Source organism: Pinus tabuliformis, chromosome 7, assembly GCF_031772625.1.
Source record: "Pinus tabuliformis cultivar Carrire ecotype Pingquan chromosome 7, CPIR1, whole genome shotgun sequence".
NCBI classification, from domain to species: Eukaryota; Viridiplantae; Streptophyta; class Pinopsida; order Pinales; family Pinaceae; genus Pinus; species Pinus tabuliformis.
The window spans coordinates 1254893022-1254915862 of NC_142293.1; the positions used below are offsets into that span (position 1 = coordinate 1254893022).

The 22841-nt window shown below is 40.2% G+C and overlaps 1 protein-coding gene across 1 annotated transcript in view; it reads right to left on the reverse strand.

Annotated features, from left to right (window-relative positions):
* Positions 1–19930, reverse strand: part of LOC149251933 ((S)-ureidoglycine aminohydrolase-like) — a 261971-nt gene extending 242041 nt beyond the window's left edge. Inside the window, exons 1-2 of the mRNA XM_089454030.1 lie at positions 19684–19930; positions 19418–19546 (exon numbers count right to left, since the gene is read on the reverse strand). Coding sequence (XP_089310156.1) covers positions 19418–19546; positions 19684–19741 — 187 coding nt within the window. The 5' untranslated portion in view covers positions 19742–19930. The remainder of the gene's footprint in view (positions 1–19417; positions 19547–19683) is intronic.
* Positions 19931–22841: the final 2911 nt, after the last annotated feature.

Genomic DNA, 22841 nt, shown 5'->3' on the forward strand with positions numbered 1-22841 from the left:
CCTGATTAGTTAGAATAGAGGGTAGTGGAGGGGGTAGAGGAGGAGGAGGTGACACTACTTACCCCTGCCACCAGTAGAGGACGTGGTCCACCTCCTATAGCTCCTAGTTCTTCAGCTTCTAGAGCACAACAGAGTCCACTGCCAGCCCCACCATCTTCTTCATCTAGAGGGAAAGTTATTACATTTTCTCGCAAGAGGGGCAGAGGAAATCAGTAGTATTAGTTATTTGGTTCGTTTCGTTGTATATGACATTATGACTCATGATATGAGATAGATTATTATATTTTTTGTTGATATTTTGAGGTTGAGTTGGGACTTAGGACTTAGTATTCAGAACATGATTCGTTGTTATGTGTGATGTAGCACTAGACATGATATTAAACATCTTATATATTAGTTCTCTTTTCATATTTATGTGTCAATGCATTTATTTTATGTTGTGGATGCTTTAGATATTAAAAAAATTGAAAAAAGAATGATAATTTTGTATTTGTCAATTTTTTCCCAATTTTCACTGATTTTTTCCGATTTTTTCCGATTTTTTTACGATTTTTTCCGATTTCGGACCCTCGCCAATTTAATCTCAATCGCGATGTTCGCAACATTGGATAAAACATAATAGAATACCTCCTTTTTCTCCACACATATGACAAAAGATGCTCTCCAACATGACATCACCCTCAATAAATGATCATCTCTATTGAGCAAAGTGCCAAGAAAGGTTTAAGAGTGCTCTTCACTCTAAGTCATCTCATCAATGTGAAAGTGTACATCTCTTAACCACAACTCGTCAACCATATGTCATCATCAAGAATCCATACATCATCACTCTAGGGTTTGCAAGGGTGATGTTGCAAGCCTATGGCATGACATCATCATCAAGAAGGGGTGTACAACACTCCCAAAGCATCTCAAATCATCAACATCCTCATCTAGGCTCTAGACCAAGGCAATGCCCATCAAGAAAGTGCAAGGCCAACCTAGGGGCATCTTAGGCCCTCTGGGGTAGATCAACAATCTTGGAAATGCCCTAGCCTCTATGCTCAGCATTTCAACATCTAGAGGTGTAGAAGGTATCATACATCCATGTGGGGCTCCTCAAGGGCCAATGCTCATCTCCATGGGGGTAACGTTGTGGCTGCAAGGTCATAAGTGCTCTCATGCTAGGTTAGACGCCCTCTTCAAGGTGTTGTAAAAGTGTCAAGCCATCCTTCAAGGGATATCCAATGCATCTTGGAGAAACCACCTGAGACATGCCCTCAAGATCAAGTGAGATCAACATCACTCAGTAAAGAAACCATAAAAGTATCATAATGGACTATAATTATTGCTAGGGGCACCAAAATACTTCACATAAACCTTGCCTTCAAATGACTTTTTAGTTGATGATTTGTAAGCAAGTTACCACACCTATGGAAAAGAGAGGAATGAAAATGTGCCTTCAAAAGAATTAACGATGGCTCAGTTGATCTAGGGTTTTGCTTTAGGGTTTGTCACTGGTTACCATGGCGGGGCGAGGAGGAGGGAGTTCTACTCCCTCCTACAGTCAAGTAGTTGCAGACAGAAGCAAGGGAGCTGGTTCCCATCGCTTCAAGAAACCAGCGGAGGTGGCAACAAAGATTACGAATAATGAAAAATCGGAAACCATCGGACCTCAAGAACAGGAAGAGAACCATGAGGAACCTAGTAAGGAGAAGAGGACAGAGGGTAGCAATCAGAAAGTTGCTCCCATGAATACATCAAGGGCATGTAAACCTAAGGCGACCACTATTCCTCGAGTCGTTTTAAGTGACCCAGCACTGCAGGTGCACAGAGAACACATGGCGGAATATGTTGTTATCTGTAAATTCATGGGGATCTGGCTGACAAAGAAGGCTTTGCAAGCATGGATAAAGAACCACTGGAAACCAAAGGGGAAAATTGACCTTCACCTTGGGTCCAAGGGTTTCTTCACGGCAGTGTTCACAAGCCTAGAGGACAAAAACAGAATGTTCGAGGGATGACCCTATTTTTACGCGTCTGCAGGCCTTTACATGAGACCATGGGTAATGAACTTTGTCCCAGAACGAGAGACTTTCACTTGTCCCAGAACGAGAGACTTTCACCTCGGTACCGGTATGGATAAGACTCTACTCCCTTCCTTTAGATTATTGGCTGCCGGAGTCTCTAAAGGCTATCGGTAACAAGCTAGGGCATTTTATAAAAATCTCTAATACTACTCTAAGAGGCAAATACACTTCCTTTGCCCAAATATGTGTGGAAATGGAATTATCTGGGGCACTCCCGGATGCAATCATTGTGGAAGTGTATGATGAGGAATGGGCGCAAACGGTAGACTATGAACATGTCCCATTCAGGTGCCATAAGTGCCATGAACACGGGCACCTATATAGGGACTGCCCTTTGAACAAGCTAGAAAGCAACACGAAAGCCACTACAGGCAAGGATCCCGAAGGCTTTACTAAGGTAGGGGGTAAAGAGAAAGGAGGCAAGAGGTACCAAAAGAAAAGTACTGAAGACGGACAACTGAACCATAATAGTTTCAAGATCTTAGAAGAAGTCAAAAACAATGGAACAAACCAGGAATCGGAGAATATTCCCAATGAGAAGGAAAGGGATGCTAACATGGAGGATATACCAGAAAACAGCAAACAAACGAATGATCTGTCGAACATGATGGAGCTTACCAGGGACCAAGAGATGACTCCAAGTGAGGTAGGAACGGAAGACCATGAACTACAAGAGATTCTAGAGAGGGAGAATTTAGATCTAGAAAATTTTCTGGAGCAAGGAATCACCAAAGGGGTTGACTCTCTGCCAAAAGCGGAGTTTGACAAGGTTTAACAGCTCTTCCTCTGGAGATCACAAACAAAGTTCTCTAAAGTCAAAAGAAACCATGATAGCCAAGAGAATAGGGGAGTGAAAACGATGGAGGATACACTGATGCTTTCTTCAAAGAACCCGGGTAGGAAAAGTGGAAGGAAAAAACAGAATGAGTTGTTGTCCGGATGTGGGAAACTTATGATTAACTCGGGTAAGATGAAGGATCTTACCAGTTACTCCTTTACAAACCTTTCTTAATGAAGCTTATAACCTGGAATATTAGGGGTCTAGGAAGTAAAAAGAAACAAAGAAATCTTAGCAGTCGAATAAAAGAAGAAAAATCAGATATGATTTTCATTCTGTTCGATGGACAAGATCAGAGAGATACACAGCAAATGGTTAATCAAGTATGAGTATCTAGAGGTAAAAGCAGATAACTCGACGAGGGGATTCTCACTCTATGGGATCCTCAAAAACTTGGAATCCTAGATGCTAAAGCTTCTAGGAATTATCTATCGATGGTGATTCAACCTTTGGGGATAAGGAGATCTACATGATCACTAATGTCTATGGTCCTCAAAAACTAGAAGAGAAACTAAAGCCTCTCACATCCCTTGAGGAACTGAGGGAGAGACATCCTGATATGCCCTGAATTCTGGCAAGATATTTCAATATGATCACATCTCTTACAGCAAATAAAGGAGGTACAAGGAAACTAGGCAGGGACTCCATTGCCTTCCAGAACTTCATGAATAACATGGGGCTAGTGGACACAGAAACAACAAATGGCATTTTTACTTGGAATAATAAGAGGGGAGGAGCTTCTCAAGTTGCCTCTAAATTAGACAAATTCATAATATCAGATGAACTCCTTATCACAGGCCTTGATATGTCAGTGTTAATCCTTCCCTTCGGAGGCTCGGACCACTGGCCTGTCCAGATGGAAGCTACTTTTATGGGTACACCAAGGAACAAACCCTTTAGGTTTGAAAATATCTGGCTCTCTCACCCTAACTTCACCAGCAATATTGACAAATGGTGGACAGAAGATAGGCCCGTTCAAGGCACTAAAATGTTCATACTGCAACAGAGACTCAAGCACATCAAATCTAGGCTTAAAGATTGGAATAAACAAGAATTTGCCAATATTTTTAAAGCCAAAAAAGAAGTTGAGAAGAAAATCCAGGAGATTAATCAGATCAACATCTTAGAGGGTTTTACCGAGGAAAGGAAAATTCAGGCTGACTCTCTTCAGAACGAATGGGAAGATCAGTGCTTGCAAGAGGAGATTTTATGGAGACAAAAATCGAGGGTGCAGTGGATTAGAGAAGGAGAAAGAAACACGAAGTTTTTTCATAGATCAACTTTGGATCACAGATCTCATAACAGAATTTCCAAACTTAAAGATTCTCAAGGGAAAGAGCTTGTCTCACACATAGAAATAGAATTTGTCCTAGTTCATCACTTCCTTAGCATAGCAGAGGAGCCTCTCGTTGACAGATCTCGGTTCATTAACAAATTCACAAAGTTCATTCCTAAGCTTGTAACCAGGGAAGACAACCACAATCTTAACAGGCCAGTGTCTGAAGAGGAGGTTAGTGAAGTTATCAATGAGATGCAAAATGGGAAAGCTCCTAGCCCTGATGGTTTCAATGTGGATTTCTTCAAAGCTTGTTGGAAAACAGTCAAACAAGATATCCTTGAGGTTGTGGAAGACTCTAGAAGATCCAAAACTGTTTTGAAAGCTCTTAATGCCTCTTTCATAGCTTTAATTCCAAAGCAAGAAAAAGCTATGTCAATGGACAAATTCAGACCCATGGCCTTATGTAATGTGGTGTACAAAATTATCTCCAAAGTGATTGCTAACAGACTAAAGTCTCTTCTTCCTGCTCTTGTTTCAAAGAAGCAAATTGGTTTTGTGGAAGGACGACAGATTCTCAACAACATCATACAAGCACATGAGGTGGTACACTCTCTTAAGAGCAAGAAGCAAGCTGGCATGATCATGCAACTGGACCTAGCGAAAGCTTATGATAAGCTAAGTTGGGCGTACATCAAGGAAGTGCTAAGAGCTTATGGATTCGACCACAATTGGATAAGATGGGTTATGGCCCTAGTATCCTCGGTTAGCTTCTCAATTCTGCTTAATGGATCTCCCTCTAGAACCTTTATACCTTCTAAGGGTCTCAGACAAGGGGATCCACCCCCCCCTTCCTCTTTGTTCTCATGATGGAAGGACTAGGCAGAGCAATCAAAATGGCAAATGGTGAACGAAGAATCCAGGGTCTGAAACTCACCCCGCATGGGGAGGCCTCTACTCATCAACAATTTGTGGATGATACAATGCTGCAGGGCATTCCTACGGTCAAGGAAGCCAGAGCATTCAAACAAATCCTGAATGACTTTGCTTTGGCGGCTGGTACAGAGGTAAGCCTTGACAAATCAAAGGTTTTTTTTTCAATACTGACATTTCTATTCAGAGGAACCTCACCAGAATTCTTGGGTTTCAAAGGGCTCAGTTACCTTCCAAGTACCTTGGAATGCCTCTTACTGACAAACCTCTGAGTAAGGGAGTGTGGGAACCGGTCACCAATAAACTTCAGGATAAAGTCAGGAAATGGACCTATAGGTCTTTGAACTTGGCAAGGCGTCTTGTGCTTACAAAGGTTGTTCTACAAGCTATACCCATTTTCATGTTTTCAACTCTCCCTGCTCCCAAAGGTGTTATACAACAAATCAGGAGTATTCAATGAGATTTTCTTTGGGGCAAAGGGGAAGAGAAAAAGAAGTGGGCGTTGGTAGCTTGGGACAAGCTCTGCAAACCTAAGGCCCATGGAGATTTGGGGCTTCATGACCCTGAAATCCTCAACAGAGTTTTGGGAGCAAAATTTTGGTGGAGGTGGCTAAAGGAATCGGCAACCCCTTGGGAAAAGCTTTAGAAACAGAAATATGCAAAGAATTGGCAGGAGAGGAATCATATCAAAATGTCAAGGCTCATCAAGGGCTCCCACATTTGGAACCTTGCTTGGGAGAATAAAGGCATTGTCCAGCAGCATAGTTTCTGGGAGATCAGAGTTGGGAACCTTGCACGGTTTTGGGAGGATAACTGGCAGCAGGAACCAAATTTGTTTAGAGAAGAACTAACCGCTCTCAAAAATGACACTGATAACAAAGGTCTACTCATGGTAAGTGACTTCTGGGATCAGGTAAGGGACAATGGCAAATGGCGAATGTGGAAGAATCTTGGTTACAATGAAGAGAGTCCTTTGAAAGCACAGGCGGATTCCCTGGCTCTAGACTTGGAGAAGAGGAAGATTTTAGTGTCTTCCTTGTCTGACCAACTGAGATGGGGTCGAAACATCGAAGGAACCTTTAACCTCAAAGAAGCTAAACGCATGGCCCTAGGTTTTGATTATCCAAACCCTGACCAGGTTTGGAATAACCTTTGGAGGAACCTACAATGGATGAAAGTCAAGTTATTTATGTGGTTAGTTCACCAAAAGAAGATTCTCACTTGGGAGAATCTTCTGAAAAGGGGATTTTTTGGCCCATCCAAATGCCATCTATGTGGATTACAGGAAGAGACGGTGGAGCATTTACTAAACCACTGCCCCTTCACCTCTACCTTATGGGATTGGGCGGCCTTAGTCTTCAGGCAAAATGATAAAGACAGACTCAACATCAACAACACATTGAAGAATTGGAGGAAAGACTTCTCAGGTAACGAAATCATTAACAAGGCTTGGACTCTGATTCCAGGCTTTATTATCTGGGATGTCTGAAAAGAACGCAATGGCAAGATTTTCAAGAACAAAACAGGCTCGACCCAGAATATCATTGGCCAAATTCTACGACAGATCAAAGATACAGTAGGAGCCCTTATGTGGAAAATTCCTGAGGACCCCGCTTCGGCCCAGGAGGCTCGCATTCTGAGGCAATTGGGTCTCCATTCTCTGGTTCCCCTTGGCGTTGTTAAGGGTGTGAGCAAAACAACTGCTGGTAAAAATATCTAGCAGCCTCCTCCTCATGGTTTTTTGCAAATCAATATAGACAGGGCCTCTAAGGGCAACCCAGGGATGGCTGGATTTGGAGGTGTCATAAGAGATGAGCAAGGGAGCATAAAGGATATCTTCCACAGTCATTTGGGGACTGCCACTAATAACATGGCGGAGCTCATGGCCTTAGAACAGTGCCTGGAAATCCTGATTGAGTTAAATTTACACAACGCCATCATTGAAGCTGACTCAGAATTGGTCATTAATGCGGCCAAGAAAATGTGCAATGGAACGGCACCTAGAAAAGTGTCGAAACATTGGAGGCTCTCGTAGGTCTTTCAGCGCATTCACTCCCACTTGAGAACCCTGAGAACAGTCAATTTTGTTCATGTGCGAAGAAAATCCAATGTGTTAGCTGATTGCCTGGCAAATGAAGGCATGATATGCAAGGAGAGTTATATCTGGTATGACTAGGATTCTATACCCTCTGGTAAACTGAGGGAAGATTGTCATAGACAGGTGGCCAAAGATATAGAGTACTTCTATATCATGAATAATGAGCAGGAGGAAGACTAGCGGGAGTGGAAATGAGCAGAAGTCCTGGAGCCTGGTTGAAGTGTCGAAGCGAATCCTAACTGTAGAATCCCAAAGTCAATGCTTACGCCATAGCATAAACAGCGTGCTTGGAGGGAGTGGAAGATGGGATAAACATCGTGCTTATTGATGGGCCGCAGACCATAGACTCTGTTGGCCTTCGATATCGAATGGATATCAAATTTCAAATTGATCAGAAGTTAAGGGGTTGAGCAGACCCAATATCTTTTTAGACCAAGGTTATAATCTATATCGGGTCCGCAAAGCGTGTAAATACCGCGTAAGTTTAAGCAGTGATGACTTGTGGACCGTCAGATCAAATGGGTTTTGATCAACGGTGCAGGATCACCATGCAACTCGGTTGATCGGAGTGTTTATCTACCGTCCGATTGAAGGTAAGATAGACGGTGGATCTCGGCAGATTGGAGAAATTTTCAACCGTCCAATGGAAAGTTAGATCAACGGTGGGGTTTGAGGGTTAAGTTTTGGGGAGATTGAGCGGTAAGATTTGAAGGAGAAGAATTGCAGAGAGTTCGGCAGTTTGTTCATTTAGGTTTTGCCCAAGGGGCTTTGGTGGGTAAGGATGTAAGGTTTTGGGTTCGGATATCCCGGTTGTTTGTTGATCTTATACCGGTCTGTCTTTTGTTGGTCTTTACACTTGCAAAGACGTGTACCATATGTAATCTTTGTTCGGTTAATTGAAGGATCCACTCTTATTTGACCAAAAAAAAAGTTACCACACCTATGTTTGAGATGGCTATTCAATAGCCCTATTAGGTGCTTCCAATCCTAAGGAGAAGGACAATTCCTAAGAAGACACATCAATCTATAGGTGCATGTGATAAAGGTGGACATGGAATGGGAAAGACTTCAAGGAAGATATCATTGCCTTGGAAATAGCTAAATGAGGTTCAACATCTTGAGTGCAATGACGTGAAGAGGGAGTAATCTTGCGTGGTTGAGTTACCACCCATCTAGTGCGCCTTTCACTTCAAATATTTTCTTTTTCTTTCTTGCATAGCTTGGGTAACCAACTTGCTTGATGCTTTCCAATACCTCTTTAAGGATGTAGCGGTTTATTGCTCATCGGGGTTGGGATATTCATAAGTTCCTTTTATTTAGATTGAGCACAATATGCTAGGAATTGGATTAGGGCTAATGAGGTGAGTAGAGCTCATGCTAGGATTTTGTCCACGCACTTTAAATTGTCCCAACCATCTTTTGCATTTTACATTTTCTTTCATTTATGGCTATATATGCTTTTATCTTTCTTTTAGTTGCATCAACCTCATAAGGGCAAAGTTTTTGGGCCCTTACTCAAAGATGAGGATAAAGGGTGCCAATGTCAATGACAAATGACAATCAACCCAAAGAATGGAGGTGGATACAAGGGACTAATGGAAAGTGATAAGTATGGATTACCTTGGGCACGCTATATCAATCAGTGCCTCCTATTTGTGCCCCTCCTAGATAGTGGAAAGAAAAGGCCTCGGGGAAGGTCACAATGGACTACGGGCAAGGGGATAACATCCCATGTGAAGCATGAGAAAAAGGATACAATCATCAATGGTCAATCATCCAACTCAATTTGTGATTCATATTAGAATGCCCTTAACATTAAATGAAAGTACATGAATACAAAAATGGATAGTGTACCTTATAATAGATGACCCACCTTCCTTCAAGAAGTATGCTAGATGGAAGAACAACATTGACTGGAGCATATGTGGAAAGTTCTAAGGCATAGCTATCTATGGATCATCATTGGGTTGCTAGTTGGCAAGCTAATCAAACGGGGGAAATATTTTCTCCAAGGGGTTACTCACTTGCGTGGGTAACAAAGACAACTAGGAAGATGAAATTGGGGAAGTGTTATAGTCCCCACCAAGGTTTGAACTTCAAATCCTCAAAAATTGTTTCGCACACTCTCACAAGAGAAACATTGATAAGCACTTATGTCATATTAGTAATTAAATTTGGTTGGGTGGTTAAATATGTAAATGATTTACACCTCTTAATAAGTGGCAAATATTCAACACTTAATAGATTCGAAAATGGCTTGCTAAAAAAAGTAATTAAACTTCTCTTGTCTTGGTTTTGGCCAGCAAATCTAAATCGACAATGAATATGATACCATAATGTCCACAAATAAGTAGTGATGAGAACATTCAATACCAACTATTATGATGACATCCCTTTCATGATTTCATGATAAGATAATTTTATTAATGTCCAACGAATGACCATAAATAGGTCAATCTGACACAAGGATAAACCAGTACAATTACAATGTCGGAGTGCGAATGCAACTCCTAGAAAATGTCAAAGTTAAATCTAAGATAAATGAAGTAAAGAAAGATACAATAATAGGACAGCCTCATAAACATGTATATAACCAGATCATGTAGAAGGCTAAGTGAATAAGTCCAGGGCTAGAGATTGATGATGTCAAGAGTGCCCAAGTTTGATAGTTGACAGCAAGGGAGGCGACAGTGGTGTTGGCTCTCTATCGAAGTCTTCTGGATCCAATGAGGAGTCTAGCTGCATGATCCTGGGAGGGTGGGGGTGTAGGAGAGAGGGATACTCCTACCATCCTAGGTCAAAGGAAAGAAGCTTTGGATATGTCTCTAGTTGCTCCACTGGGGTTGGGGAGAAACCTATCGGGTGGGAGGGGGCCTATTCGAGAATCGTCTAATACTGAACCCTCTGATGCTCTAGGTGTGAGTGAACTTATGTGTTTTTTGGCACCTCCACAACAGTCTCAAGGGTAACAGTTGGCCTCCCAAACCAATGTTGCACGAAGCGGGGACGAAACGAGGACATTTTTTGGAAGCGGGGACGCGGAAGCGTCATTTTCCAAAAATCTAGGAAGCAAAGCGTCTGCTATATATATATATATATATATTTATATTTTTTTGCATTTATACTCAAAACAAACATCCCAAATACCAAATTAGTTGTAGAAGACATGAAAACATGCATATTTTTGCATAAATCAAGATAGATATGGCATCCATGATTCCATTGTAGTTACTAGTATGTACATCAATGATTAATTATTCGAACATCAACCATCTATATTCTAGCAATTACAAACATACATCAAATTTTTAAGCATATTATAAAACATAAAACATTTAAGCATATTATAAAACATAAAACATAGAGCATATTATGATTTATCTAGCAAGTGAGCAACTGTCAACATTTGTCATGTCCAAAATTCAAATAATAATGTTTACAAAATATGTCACTTGGTCACTGCCAAGACAAAAAAGGTTCAAATTCACAAGCCTACAAGTCTAATGATTAATCTATGACAAAAGTAGTAAAATGTGAATATATCTACTAATCTCTCCTCCTTCCACCACGAAGAGTACGTGGCAGCGGGCCTCCACGTGGTGGCAATGAAGAAGATGGTGCCTGTGGAAGTTGTGGCACTGAAACTGATGAAGAAGAACCCCCCGCTGTTGGCGTTGAACCATGGAACCTAGGAACCAAGGGACCAGATAGGGGTGGCATCTCAACACGATCATCATCATCCTGGAATCGCTCAAAAAATTCATACCAAAAAAAAAACACTAGTTAACAAAAAAAATTAAAAACATGAATTAGAGAAATGTTTTATAAGGAAAATTCATACCACAATGGACATACCTGGATAAGAGCATCCTCTAATTGCTCTAATCGCAACACTCCATCTTCCAAATTGGGCTCCTCTGGATTCCTGTCCCAAATCTTAAGGTCTTTATTATTCTTTGCATCATCACAGTAATGGGACAACAATCGCAAGTTGTAATGAACATAAACCAAACTCTCTGCCCAGTCTAAACTCAACCTGTTCCTTTTAACACTGTGGATGAAAGAATAAGAGCTCCAACACCTCTCTGCGGAAAAAGTGTTTACCACCTGTGATAGCACCCGCAATGCCAAAGTCTGTAGAAGTGGAGTAGCCCCTCCATGCATGTTCCACCACTCAAGAGAAGAAAAAGTCTCTTGATCTCTAATTGCATGCATGCTCCCAAATGGACCAATGTTAAGCATATAGTTGCTCAACTGTCTCTGTACCATGGCAGCCTCCTCCTCATCAGGGACTAATTTACTCAATGCAATCATATGTTTTTTGTTAACCTCTTGATCTTGGTGTGGTTTTCTCCTGCTTCCCCCCCCCCCAGGTGCAGGTGTTGAAAGCCATGATGGATGCTAGTATTTAGGTGTCAAAACATATGCTAATGCATGCAATGGAACATTTGGCATTTCCCATCGATTTTCCACCTCTGCACGAATATAATTGTACAAGGTGATATCTCTAGGTTTAACAATGTCTTTAATCTGCCCCAACATGCTATCCATTTGCTCATACACCTCCCCAATTATTGGTCGATCTGAATCTCCAAACTTGATCATGTAATAAATTGGTTTGGTGAATTGCAAAACATATTTAACCTGTGACCAAAAGTACATATCAAGAATAGTGTCCTTGGCTGCATTAGCACCATCTCTATCAGTGTTACTTTCATCCCATGTTTCAGCACACACCATATTAGTTAAAGCTTGTCTCACCTTCACTAGCCGCCTAAAGGTGAGGTAATAACTGGCAAATCTTGTCTTTGCAAGTTTAAGCAACTGCAACTTGGAGTAAGTGCCATAGAAGTAGTTTACCCTTGTATGCCCTATGATGAATTTAATGAGTTGCTTCCCTCTCCTGTAAAGCTCATTAATCCACCCACATTCTTTATGCTTCACAATATCATGCATCAAAAGGTTCAATGTGTGAACCAGGCACCCAGACCAAAAGATGTGTGGATGAGTACGCTCAATAATTTTTCATGCTGCCTTACAATTCGCTGCATTATCTGTGATCACTTGAACCACATTATTCGGACCAACATCTTTGATTGATTGCAATAGGAGATCTGCAATGTTTTGGGAAGATGCACTGATGGAGGAGTCATGACATGTAATAAATACTACACCACTAGCAGAAACACCAAGAACATTTATCAAATGTTGGTTTCTAATATTTGTCCACCCATCTGATACAATGGATACCCCACAATCTTCCCACTCATTTTTAAAACGAGTCAAAGCTCTTTGAACCATTGCTTTTTCTCTTTCTAATAACATTGTTCTAGCTTTCTCATAGTTGGGGGACTTGTATCCTTTTGGGGCTTCATTGATGGCCTTTACCATTTCATGCCAATAGGGAGAGCGAAGCACATTGAATGGTACACCGCAAGCACAAAGAAATCGGACTATCTTTCCATCCACATCATCCCTCCCAGCAACATTAAGGAAATCCCCTATTGTTCTTTTACCTCTAGAGCTTCCAGAAGTACCATGAGGAGATGAGCTACCAAATCTAGAGGTTGCACTTGATTCAAAATGAGTTTTTTGTTTCTTGCTTTTTTGTTGTGCAACCTCCTCTATTTGGATGTATTTTCTTCTTTGTTTAGATGAAATGTTTGGGCAAATTTGTATCCCCACAACACCCTTTTTATCATCACTGTCCATCACCCCACAAAGATGCCTCCTCACACAGGTATATGAACCACTAAATGGTTTTCCTCCATGACAACCATGAGGGCACAAAAATTTGTAGCTTCCACCACCCTTTCCCCCTTCAAGTTTGGTCACATAGTTCCACAAGGGTGTTAATGCAGCTTTCCCCTCTAGTGTTTCAGTTTCCCCTTCAGGTTCAACTTCATCCCCTTCCTCTTCAAACCCTTCCTCCTCATCATACATTGGGTCACTCATATTGGGACCACTGTCCTCTTGTGCTTCTTCCCTTCTATTCCTACTCCCCCTTGCCATCATTAAAACCAAAAGTGGAATGATACATAGAAGCCAAAAGAACACCATCTTGGAATATGGATATAGGTGGTGGACAACCTGCAATTAAATGAGCAAGTAGAAACAATGGGAAAGAGTAGGAGAGGGAGGAGAAAAATACAAAAAAAAATGTCAAAAAAATAAGGGAGTTTGGGGTTTGCACTTACCTCTTTAGCTCTTGTAGATGAAGTCCTCCAAGCTCCTACTCCAAGCTCCTCCTCCTTCTCCTAGCTCCTCCTCCTTCACTCCTCCAAGCTCTCCTCTCTTCTCCTCTCCTCTCTTCTCCTCTCTTCTCTTCTCCAACTCTCATAAACTCAAAGTGAGAAAATGAGAGATGAATGGGGGCTTAAATCCCTTCATTCCTCACCCTAACCCAAGGTGGACCCACCCCCAACAAGTCAAAATACAAAAAAAAAGCGTTTTTTTGGCCACCCGACGGAAATGGAGGAAGCGTGTACAGAATCGCTCGCGATCCATACACTTCATACTCCGGAGCATCGTACGAAGCGCGTTTTGGAAAAACCGAAACGTGTTTCGGTCACACGCTTCCAGAATTTCCAGGAAGCATGTTTATCAGTCCGAAACGCGTTTCGGTTTTTCGGAAACACGTTTCGTACGGCGCTTCCCCCACGCATCTGTACGGATCACAAATCGGGGTTTAGATCTGGGGGGGACGTTTCCTGCAACACTATCCCAAACACGAGTGTTGAGGGAGACACGAGGTCTCACTACTCTACTATCTGAAATACCCTAGAACTTAGCTCGTTGCTTGTTGCTTCGATCCACTGCATCAACCGAAAAGTACGATGTGATCATCTGAATCGTCCTTGAGTGAGGCGGGGTATGGAAGATCTAAGATCTATGTCTAAATATCTCCCTAATGAAGAGGGTTAAGCATCTTTGGTCAGGATACCGGAAGAAGGTAGAGAGGGATCCTTCAAACTCTCTATATAAGCAATGATATTGTCCTCTGATCTCATAGTATATGGGGCACCAAAAAATGAGGTGCATCTCAGTCTCCAACTCCTATAGGTGGCATAACTAGCAAACCTATTAGATTGCGGTATATGGTGTTCTGTCTCCACCCAAAGTTGATGGGACCCAACTCGAAGCTGCCCTAGCGGGATCCTAAGTGAGTGCACCCAGTGCCTGCGAGTATAAGGGGGGTAGGCAATTAGGCCATCCTGCAGCTCCAAAAAATGTTATAGGTAGAAAGACATCTTTGAGCCAAGGCTCACCGAGGGGTATGTCCAAGTGATCTGAATGTATAATCTATAGATATCCTCTTTGATGATGTGATTCAGTACTTGTCGAGTCGGTAAGAGGAAGGCGCTCTCAGGACATGGTCAATTCACTAAAGGAGTCAAGATGCGTATGCAAACAATCCACGAGCACGACTTGAGGGGGTATCCAAAGCGATGGCCTCTGAAGAACAAAGTGCAAGATAGGGATCTCTCTCTCTCAATAGCAAAATCCCTGTAAGCCTTGACTCTATGGAGGAAAGAGACCAAGCAGAAGAAGACCTCAAGGCGAAATGGGTGGACCCCGAAATCTTCTTGAATAATGGGCTACGAAACTATGCATCTGCGGCAGATGATACACTGGAGAAGCGGGGTCTGGACTCTCTCCATTGTGGCCCAATCTGACTGTAGTAAACTAGGTCCCCAGATCTCGGAGCCATAGAGGACCGTGGGTCTGATAATGGCCTCCATGAGATAGAGCTTGGATGAGATGTCCTGGAACCTAAGTCACAGGGTTCGGCGAACCTGAACCTTCAGGTTCGAAATTCGCCGAACCTGTAAAAAAAATTAAGGTTCGTTCAGGTTCGGCGAACCTGAAAGCCGAACCTCAAATCGAACCTAAAGACGAATTCGAACCTGAACGAATCGGTCGAACCTGAACGAACCTGATGTAATTTTTTGAAGTTCGATGGTTTTCGGGAGGGTTTTCCTGGACGGTTTTCGAAGGAAAACAGCGGGCCGCATACCCTCTCGCTATCTCTTTCAGAGTTGGAAGAATATGTTCGCAGGGTGTTGTATTAAAGTTTAAACCGTTGAATTTTTTTGGTACAGAATCAACATCGTGGCTCCTTGCACCACCATGAACACGGTCACATTGCCTTCGAAAGCACGGAAAGATTCTGACGACTAGTTGGCTTGTCCATCACAATGATTTTAAAATGTCGGTGAATGGTATTGACTGTTAATGACATCACGCGACATTTTTTTAATTTTTTTAGCCGAATCGTTGTCGTCGACATTAAAGTTTAAACTGAGCCACAAACGCGTTTTCTCTCGAGTACACCCTGACAACCGAAGCTTGTAGGCAGCAGAAGCAAGCACAGCTTGCAACGGCAGTTTTGCTTTCACTGTCACATCGTGACTATGGTAATCGATATGCTTTGAAATATAAGCCGTTTACAGCGATTAAAAACAATTAACTCAAAGTATTAGTTTGTTATTTCATTTTTTCGATAGCATATCACATACTAGTTTAGTCAATAAAAAAATTGGAAGTCTTATTTGGCCTCTGACCTTGGCATCTCTGACATTATATTCACTCATATCTTAGTTAAAAGATGAATCTCATATGTGACTCAAAAGATGTACTTCATAAATAATTATGAATAATTTTCAATTCTGAATTGAAGTAATGCTAGCAAATATTCAGAGATTTATGCTCAGCAAATTTCCTTAGTTATTATATGAATATGTTGGTGTGTCCAGAGAAAGTAGCAATGGTGCCATCTTCCATCTACATAGTCCTACTCTGCGGTGTCTTGAAAAGGTTAAACTGGTGCCACTGCCATCTACATGGTCCTCCTACCTGCCATTTGCATAGTTCTGCCATCTCCATAATTGGTGCTCAAAACCTAGCTGAATTCACATTTCCCATTGTACACTTTGTGGGGGTTTAGGGGTACATGTATGTTTAGAATGATTACATTATTGATGTATGTTTACTAATAAGGATTTGTGTTCATGTGTTTATGGATTGATTTTGAATTTTCTATTATTTTGTCATATATATATATATATATATATATATATATATATATATATATATATTGAAAAATATGTATAGTCGAACCTAATGCTGAACCTCATTCGAACCTGATTGGAAAATTCGAACTCGAATCGAACTTAATCGTTGTCGAACTCGAACTCGAACTCGAACCGTGTGACATAGCCTGGAACTGTGCCTGGAAGCACTGTCGCTCAATGAGGATACAATTAGATGTAATTTATGCCATATCTAGTTGCAAAGAAAAAAGATGTGTCATTCCTGAGTTGAATTGAGCTAGAAAGATCACACCAAGATCGATGTTATTCCAGGGGAAGGGGAATGTCATACCCTGTCTCCATACTCTTGAGTTCCATATAATTGGTATGTAATAGTTTGTATATTTGGACATTTTGAATGGATGTCTTCGTATTGAAAACACTCGTAATGTTAAAAGGTACTTATATCAATATGTATATATTCTTATTGTAGAGCCCAAAGCCAAAGCCCCAACCGTGAACACTTAGGATTTATTACATTTTCCTAAATTGAACTTGATGACATCACCATGATATAATCACATGAAATATAATGTAAATTTCATGTAAATAACTGTTGGAACTTGGGGACATCACAAGGCTATAATGCAACGAGAGGGGAAGGGGGGTCAAGTGGACGAAATATGCCTTGCGAAATGTCAATTTGAGAACTCTCCATTGTATCCAAACAAAATATACTTTTGAGGTATCTCCCAACGTGCATACCTTCATTCCCCCATTGGTTTATGTTATATTTCTCATCTTGGAGAAGCTGCTTCTGAGGGGGCAATACATTTTTCTTCCTTCCGCTATGCTGCTCCACAATTTCTCTCTTGGTTGTAACTTGTTATGTAATAGTTCTGGTCATGTTTTTAGACTGTAGGAGCCACTAGGCTGTTTGAGTCTTAGAGTGTTCTCCCAGTAGAAAGTTTGTAGGTTGCAGTCACCCTGGGATCATGACAAGGATACGGTTGTACCGTTGTAGTTATTCTCATCCATGGTTTTATCTATGAGGATCCATGTTGTTGTTGTGCAATGTTCCTTGTTTTGTTACTCAAATGGTGTAGCCATGTCATTGTTGAGCCTGTGAGTAATGTTCTATAAATGAGTTGTTGGTGCATGAGAAACCAAGAGGGGTATTGCTGTTGTTAAATTTGTATCCCGTGTTGAGTTTTGATCACTTGTATGAGCTGATTTAACGCTTGAATATGTGCCACTTCAATTTAGCAATGAGATTTGTGGTCATTGCTATTGTTCTCTCTCAAATCATGCAACACTATTTTGGGGTCGTCTTTGAGACACGAGAAAAAGAATTCCAGTAGACAGTCATTGCCCTTGCAGTTTCGTAGCAAGGCCTGGGGTGGTGTTCATAGTGGATGCACATGGCTGGGAGGAAAACTGCTACTACGTAGCCAGTCCACATGAGCATATTTTCATACAGATAAGTATTTTCAATGACAATTATGAATACTTTGTTTTAATATTTATGGTATGTTGTGTTTGAATGATGAAGTGTTAAAGGGAAATATGTGTATTGCACATGAGTTCTCTATATAAATCATGATGTGGAATGAAAATACTTCAATTAGTTGTGCCTTTTACCGTTGTGTATAAGCTGAATGAACGCGCCATTTTGTATGGGCTGAATGAAAGATAAATTGAGATATACTATGTTTGGCTATAATTTTGCATTTAGATGGTATGGAAACTTGTAAATGAGTTATTGAGAGCTCCTGATAGATGATTCAAAAGAGATTTGGGTGAATTAGTACCCTACTGTCGAAGGGAGGTGAATGGGCAGATGATATATATAACAACTATTGTCTTGTAGTTTGTAACTACTTGTAGGATGATTTAGGCATTGTTTTGCAATCCATGAAAATCACTTTGTGTGAATGCTTACCATAGAATACCCCTGAAGGCTGTTAACTCAAAATTCAAAAATACAACACATAGCAGATCCTAAACCCAACACCTAAACCCACAAATCTGATATCTACAGGCACGTGCATATCAATCCATACAGTGTGCTTTCATTTTTGTATACTCTTTTAAGGAAATAAACCATAGTATAGTTTTAGCATTTCAACAGTTGCCAGATTAGGGGTGATGCATATACAATAGGGCCTACCCTCCTCTGTTCAGGGCTATGTCACCACTGAGCTGAAATAAGAAACAAGAAATGGCAAAGGAACAATATGTGGGGGCCTGAGAGTTTCAGGATAACAAATGGTCCACCCCTTCGCACTGTGCATATTACGCATGTAATAGATTATTTAGCTAATCCAAATCCATTTAAAACTCAAAAGTAATCCACAAAATGTACAATTTCAAGTTACAAATCAAATTACATTGATATAGAAATGGTTAAGTGCCATTTATCGCTATCTTTTGCCTTTTGTTTTTATTTGATTCTGGCTGTTTTTTCAGATACCATCATGAGAAATGCTCAAGTACCCTGGTGTACTATTTCCGGTAACAAATCTCCAGGGCAATCAAAAGCAGATTGATGGGGTTTTTACCATTCACTCCCCTACCCTATTTCAAATGACTTTATTGGATCATTTTAGAAAGGTAATTTGGAGAGTGCCCCGGGTTTCCTGGAGTGCAATGACCAAAACAGTAAGCAAATAGTCGTGATGATCAAAACTTCGTAAGGGGTTGGAGCGGAGTCTGAACCTACTGGTGAGAACACGGGTGCATAATTAAGACGGAGTTACGCTTGCGCCCTGAGCTTCGTTAGCTCAAAACCGAAAAAGTGTAGGAACCACTTGTGCATGGTTGTAAAACAAGGAGACTCCGACAAGGCAAGAGAGAAAAATCTTTATGTCTCAGAAAACCTTAAAAGTACTTCAAGAAGCCCCTGAATTTAATCAAACTCATTGCACTGATCATTAATGGTCAGAGAATAAGAAACAAATAAAGAAGTGACTCTGAATCAGAATCAACAACTTGATCAGCACACCTGCAACATTTGGCCAGATTTTTCGTGGACAGAAAAACTTCGGAATGTTTTCTATATTTTTAACTGATTAATTTGGGGATATAGACGCAGTTTTGTTAACTTAAAGGAAAGTAACAAATATATATGTATATCTTCTCCCTCTGTGCTTTTGAGAACTGACGACATACCTTGAAGATGGGAAGGGGAAAGAGTGGGATTGCTAACTTTTGCATAAATATTTTGTCCATCAGGCTTGACGATGGGTTCCCATGGCCCAGCACACAAGCCCTCTAACTGCGAGACCGCCATAAGCGGGCCTGTTAATACAGAAATGAACCATATTAGATGGGGATTAAATCGAAGCAGTAAGTATATGGCTTCTTCTCTCCACAAATTGCAGCAAAATCCCACAGAAAACCAGTGCCCTTTTTTAACACGGAAAGCAAGCATATACCCCACTGGAGGAGCTGAATGAAGACATTGCAGAGGATACAATAATGGAATTTCTCCATTTAGATGACCCTGCCAATGCTTGGGGTGAATAAGATCAATTGGCACAGCAAAATAGCTTATACAGTGTGAGGTGCAGCTTAGTGTTCAGCAAATGTAATGTTGGCAATCCCAAATACTGCTCTGTGGCTTTGATGATCTTGATTGAAAGTCATGCGATTCCAAAAGTTTGTTATAAGTGAAGTTCGTCGTATACTCATCTGACATGGCCTGAGGTTTTGGTTTCATGTTTTGTTTGATTGTGACACACAAATTTCTTTCTATTATATTTTTATATATATTATATTTATGATTTTAAAAAAATTATAATTCAAAGAAATTATTATGGTGTCTCGAGGTGGTTTTATAGCCGGAGATGTTGTTATGTGTTTTCTTTTTCTTTTCTTTCGTATTTAATATTTTTGCTTAGAATAAAATAAAATTTATAATTGAAATAAGATTAAAGTAAAATAGTTAATTTTAATATTTTTATTTAAAAATAATAATATAATATTTTTATGTTTTAATAAAATTATTTATATCTTAAAATCCGTCAAAATAAATTTTAAATTAAAAAATCAAAAAATATATATATTAATATATTTTTATTTGGTCAAAATAACATTAAAATAAAGATAACATCATGGTATTCATTTCAAACATAGTTTATTTAACGGCCTGGAGTATGCCGTAAAACTGCTTCTGCTTGGCTAAGAGCTCGTCTTCCTCGGACGTAAGGAAACAGGTTAACGGCCCAAGACCCAGAGGCATCTGGCAGGAGTGAAAGCATGCTCCCTTACGGACCACCAGCAGGTTATTACAGGTGGCGTGGTTTTCCTTGATAACGGTGATGAGTCAAATCGACATTCGCGGATAGCAGCCAGAGATGGTTGTCCTCACTGTTGGTTTGACACCTGAGTTTGATAGGTTTTGCCACCTTCGGAAAAAAAAAACATAGTTTATTTAAAAGGGAATTAAATCATCCTAGATCCATTTTAATTTTGGATTTATCAAGTTTTGAGTTTATCAAGTTTTGAGAGGGATCAAATCCCTTGAGATGCAAACCTCATTTACAGTGAAAAGAGATTTGATCCCTCTCCATCCTTGGTAGATCCGAAGTTAAGATGGATCTAGGTCTTAATAAGAAATTATAATGGAACATGATCATCAAAAATTTTATAAAAAACTATAATTGGACATGATCACTAAAAGTTTTATTTAAAGATGGTAGATCATTTTAAAATTATTAAAATATTCAAAAATAATTAATTAATTTAAAATTTTAACATTTGATTTAAAAACATTTATTGATTTGGGCATGGAGTATCTCCTAAAATTACTTTTGCTTTGCTAAGAGCTAACAGGTTAACTGCCCTTACCTAGAGGCATCTCATAGCCCCCTTAAGGACTACCAGAGGCATCTCGCAGGAACAAAAGTCTGCCCCCTTAAGGACTACCAGCAGGTAATTTGTTAGGAAACCAGTGCACAAAAAGATTGAAAAAATAGATCAACGCCTTAGAATTCAGCCTCTTCGAGGGGCCAACCTCCTTTACATTACACAAATGAACAATTCTTGGATGATACAAATGACTAAACCTCCCTTCTATATATAGGAGTCTAAGGGGTCACAATATAATCAAGCCGACCTAATAGTAATAACATAAGGGCACAACAATAACAATAGTGGGTTTCTATGGGGCACACTAATAACAATATGGGGACAATAGGGGCACAATAATAACAATAAGGGATACAATGACAATAGTAATGGGGGGATCACTAGTATTATAAGGACCTAACATGCCCCTCTCCTTCCGAAAAGTGTTGTCCTCAACGCTTGAGTAGTTTTGGATGCTTCTGTATAAAATTCTCATCCTCCCATGTGGAATCTTCAGCGGATAAGTTCTTCCACTTGATGAGATACTCCGAAATTGATCGATTTCGTAGTTGTCGAGTTCTTGTTTATGTGACTGCTTCCGGTTCCAATATGATTTTTCTTTCCTCGTCAAGTTCTGGTAATATTGTTTGAACTAGGAGCTTGTCACCTATAACCTTCTTTAAACATGAAACATGGAAAACTGGGTGCACTCAAAAAGCTGCAAGAAGCTCCAATTTGTATGCCATAGTACCAATCTTTTGCAATACCTTGTACAAACCATAATACTTTGGTGATAATTTATTATCCTTCTTAGCTTGCTTGAGGGACATTTGTTTATATGGTTGTAACCATAGGAATACCCAGTCACCTACATCAAACTTCTTTCGTTGTGATTTTGATTTGCCTATTGTTTCATTCTATTACGCGCCAATGTGAGGTTATCCTTTAAGAGGGAGAACTTGTTGTTGATGCTTGATGTGATGTTCCACTGCTTGAACCTTAGACTTTTCTCTTAAATATGATGTGATGGATGGTGGATGATATCCATAAAGTGCCATAAATGGGGTCATTTTTGCTGCAGTATGGAAGGAAGTGTTATACCACCATTCAGCCAGAGGCAACCATTTGACCCATTGTGTCTGTTTATCAGATACAAAGCAATGAAGATATCCTTCCAAACATTTGTTTACTATCTCAGTTTGCCCATCAGATTGAGGATGATAAGATGAGCTATGAGCTAACTGAGTACCGAGACAAGAAAATAATTTTGTCCAAAAATTTCCAGTGAAAATGGGATCTCTGTTGCTTACAATAATCTTTGGGTTTCCATGTAGCTTTTGAATTGTTTCCATAAATGCAGTAGAAACTATATTGGCTTTAAATGGATGCGATAATGCACAAAAGTGTGCATACTTGGTAAGTTTGTCAACTACTACCATGATGACACTCTTTCCTTTGGACTTGGGTAAACCTGTGATAAAATCCATTGAAACCTCCTCCCAATGTTGGCTTGGAATGGATAAAGGTTGTAATAGACCTGGGGTCTTAATTGTTTCAACTTTATTTTGTTGGCAAACCAAACATTCCACCACAAACTTTTGAATATCCAATTTAAGGCCATCCCAAGAAAATTCCTTCTTAACCCTGTGGTAAGTTTTTAAAAATCCAGAGTGCCCTCCTAAGGGAGAAGTGTGCAATTCCATAAGAATGTTTTGCTTGAGTTGGGAATTCTTACATAGGTATA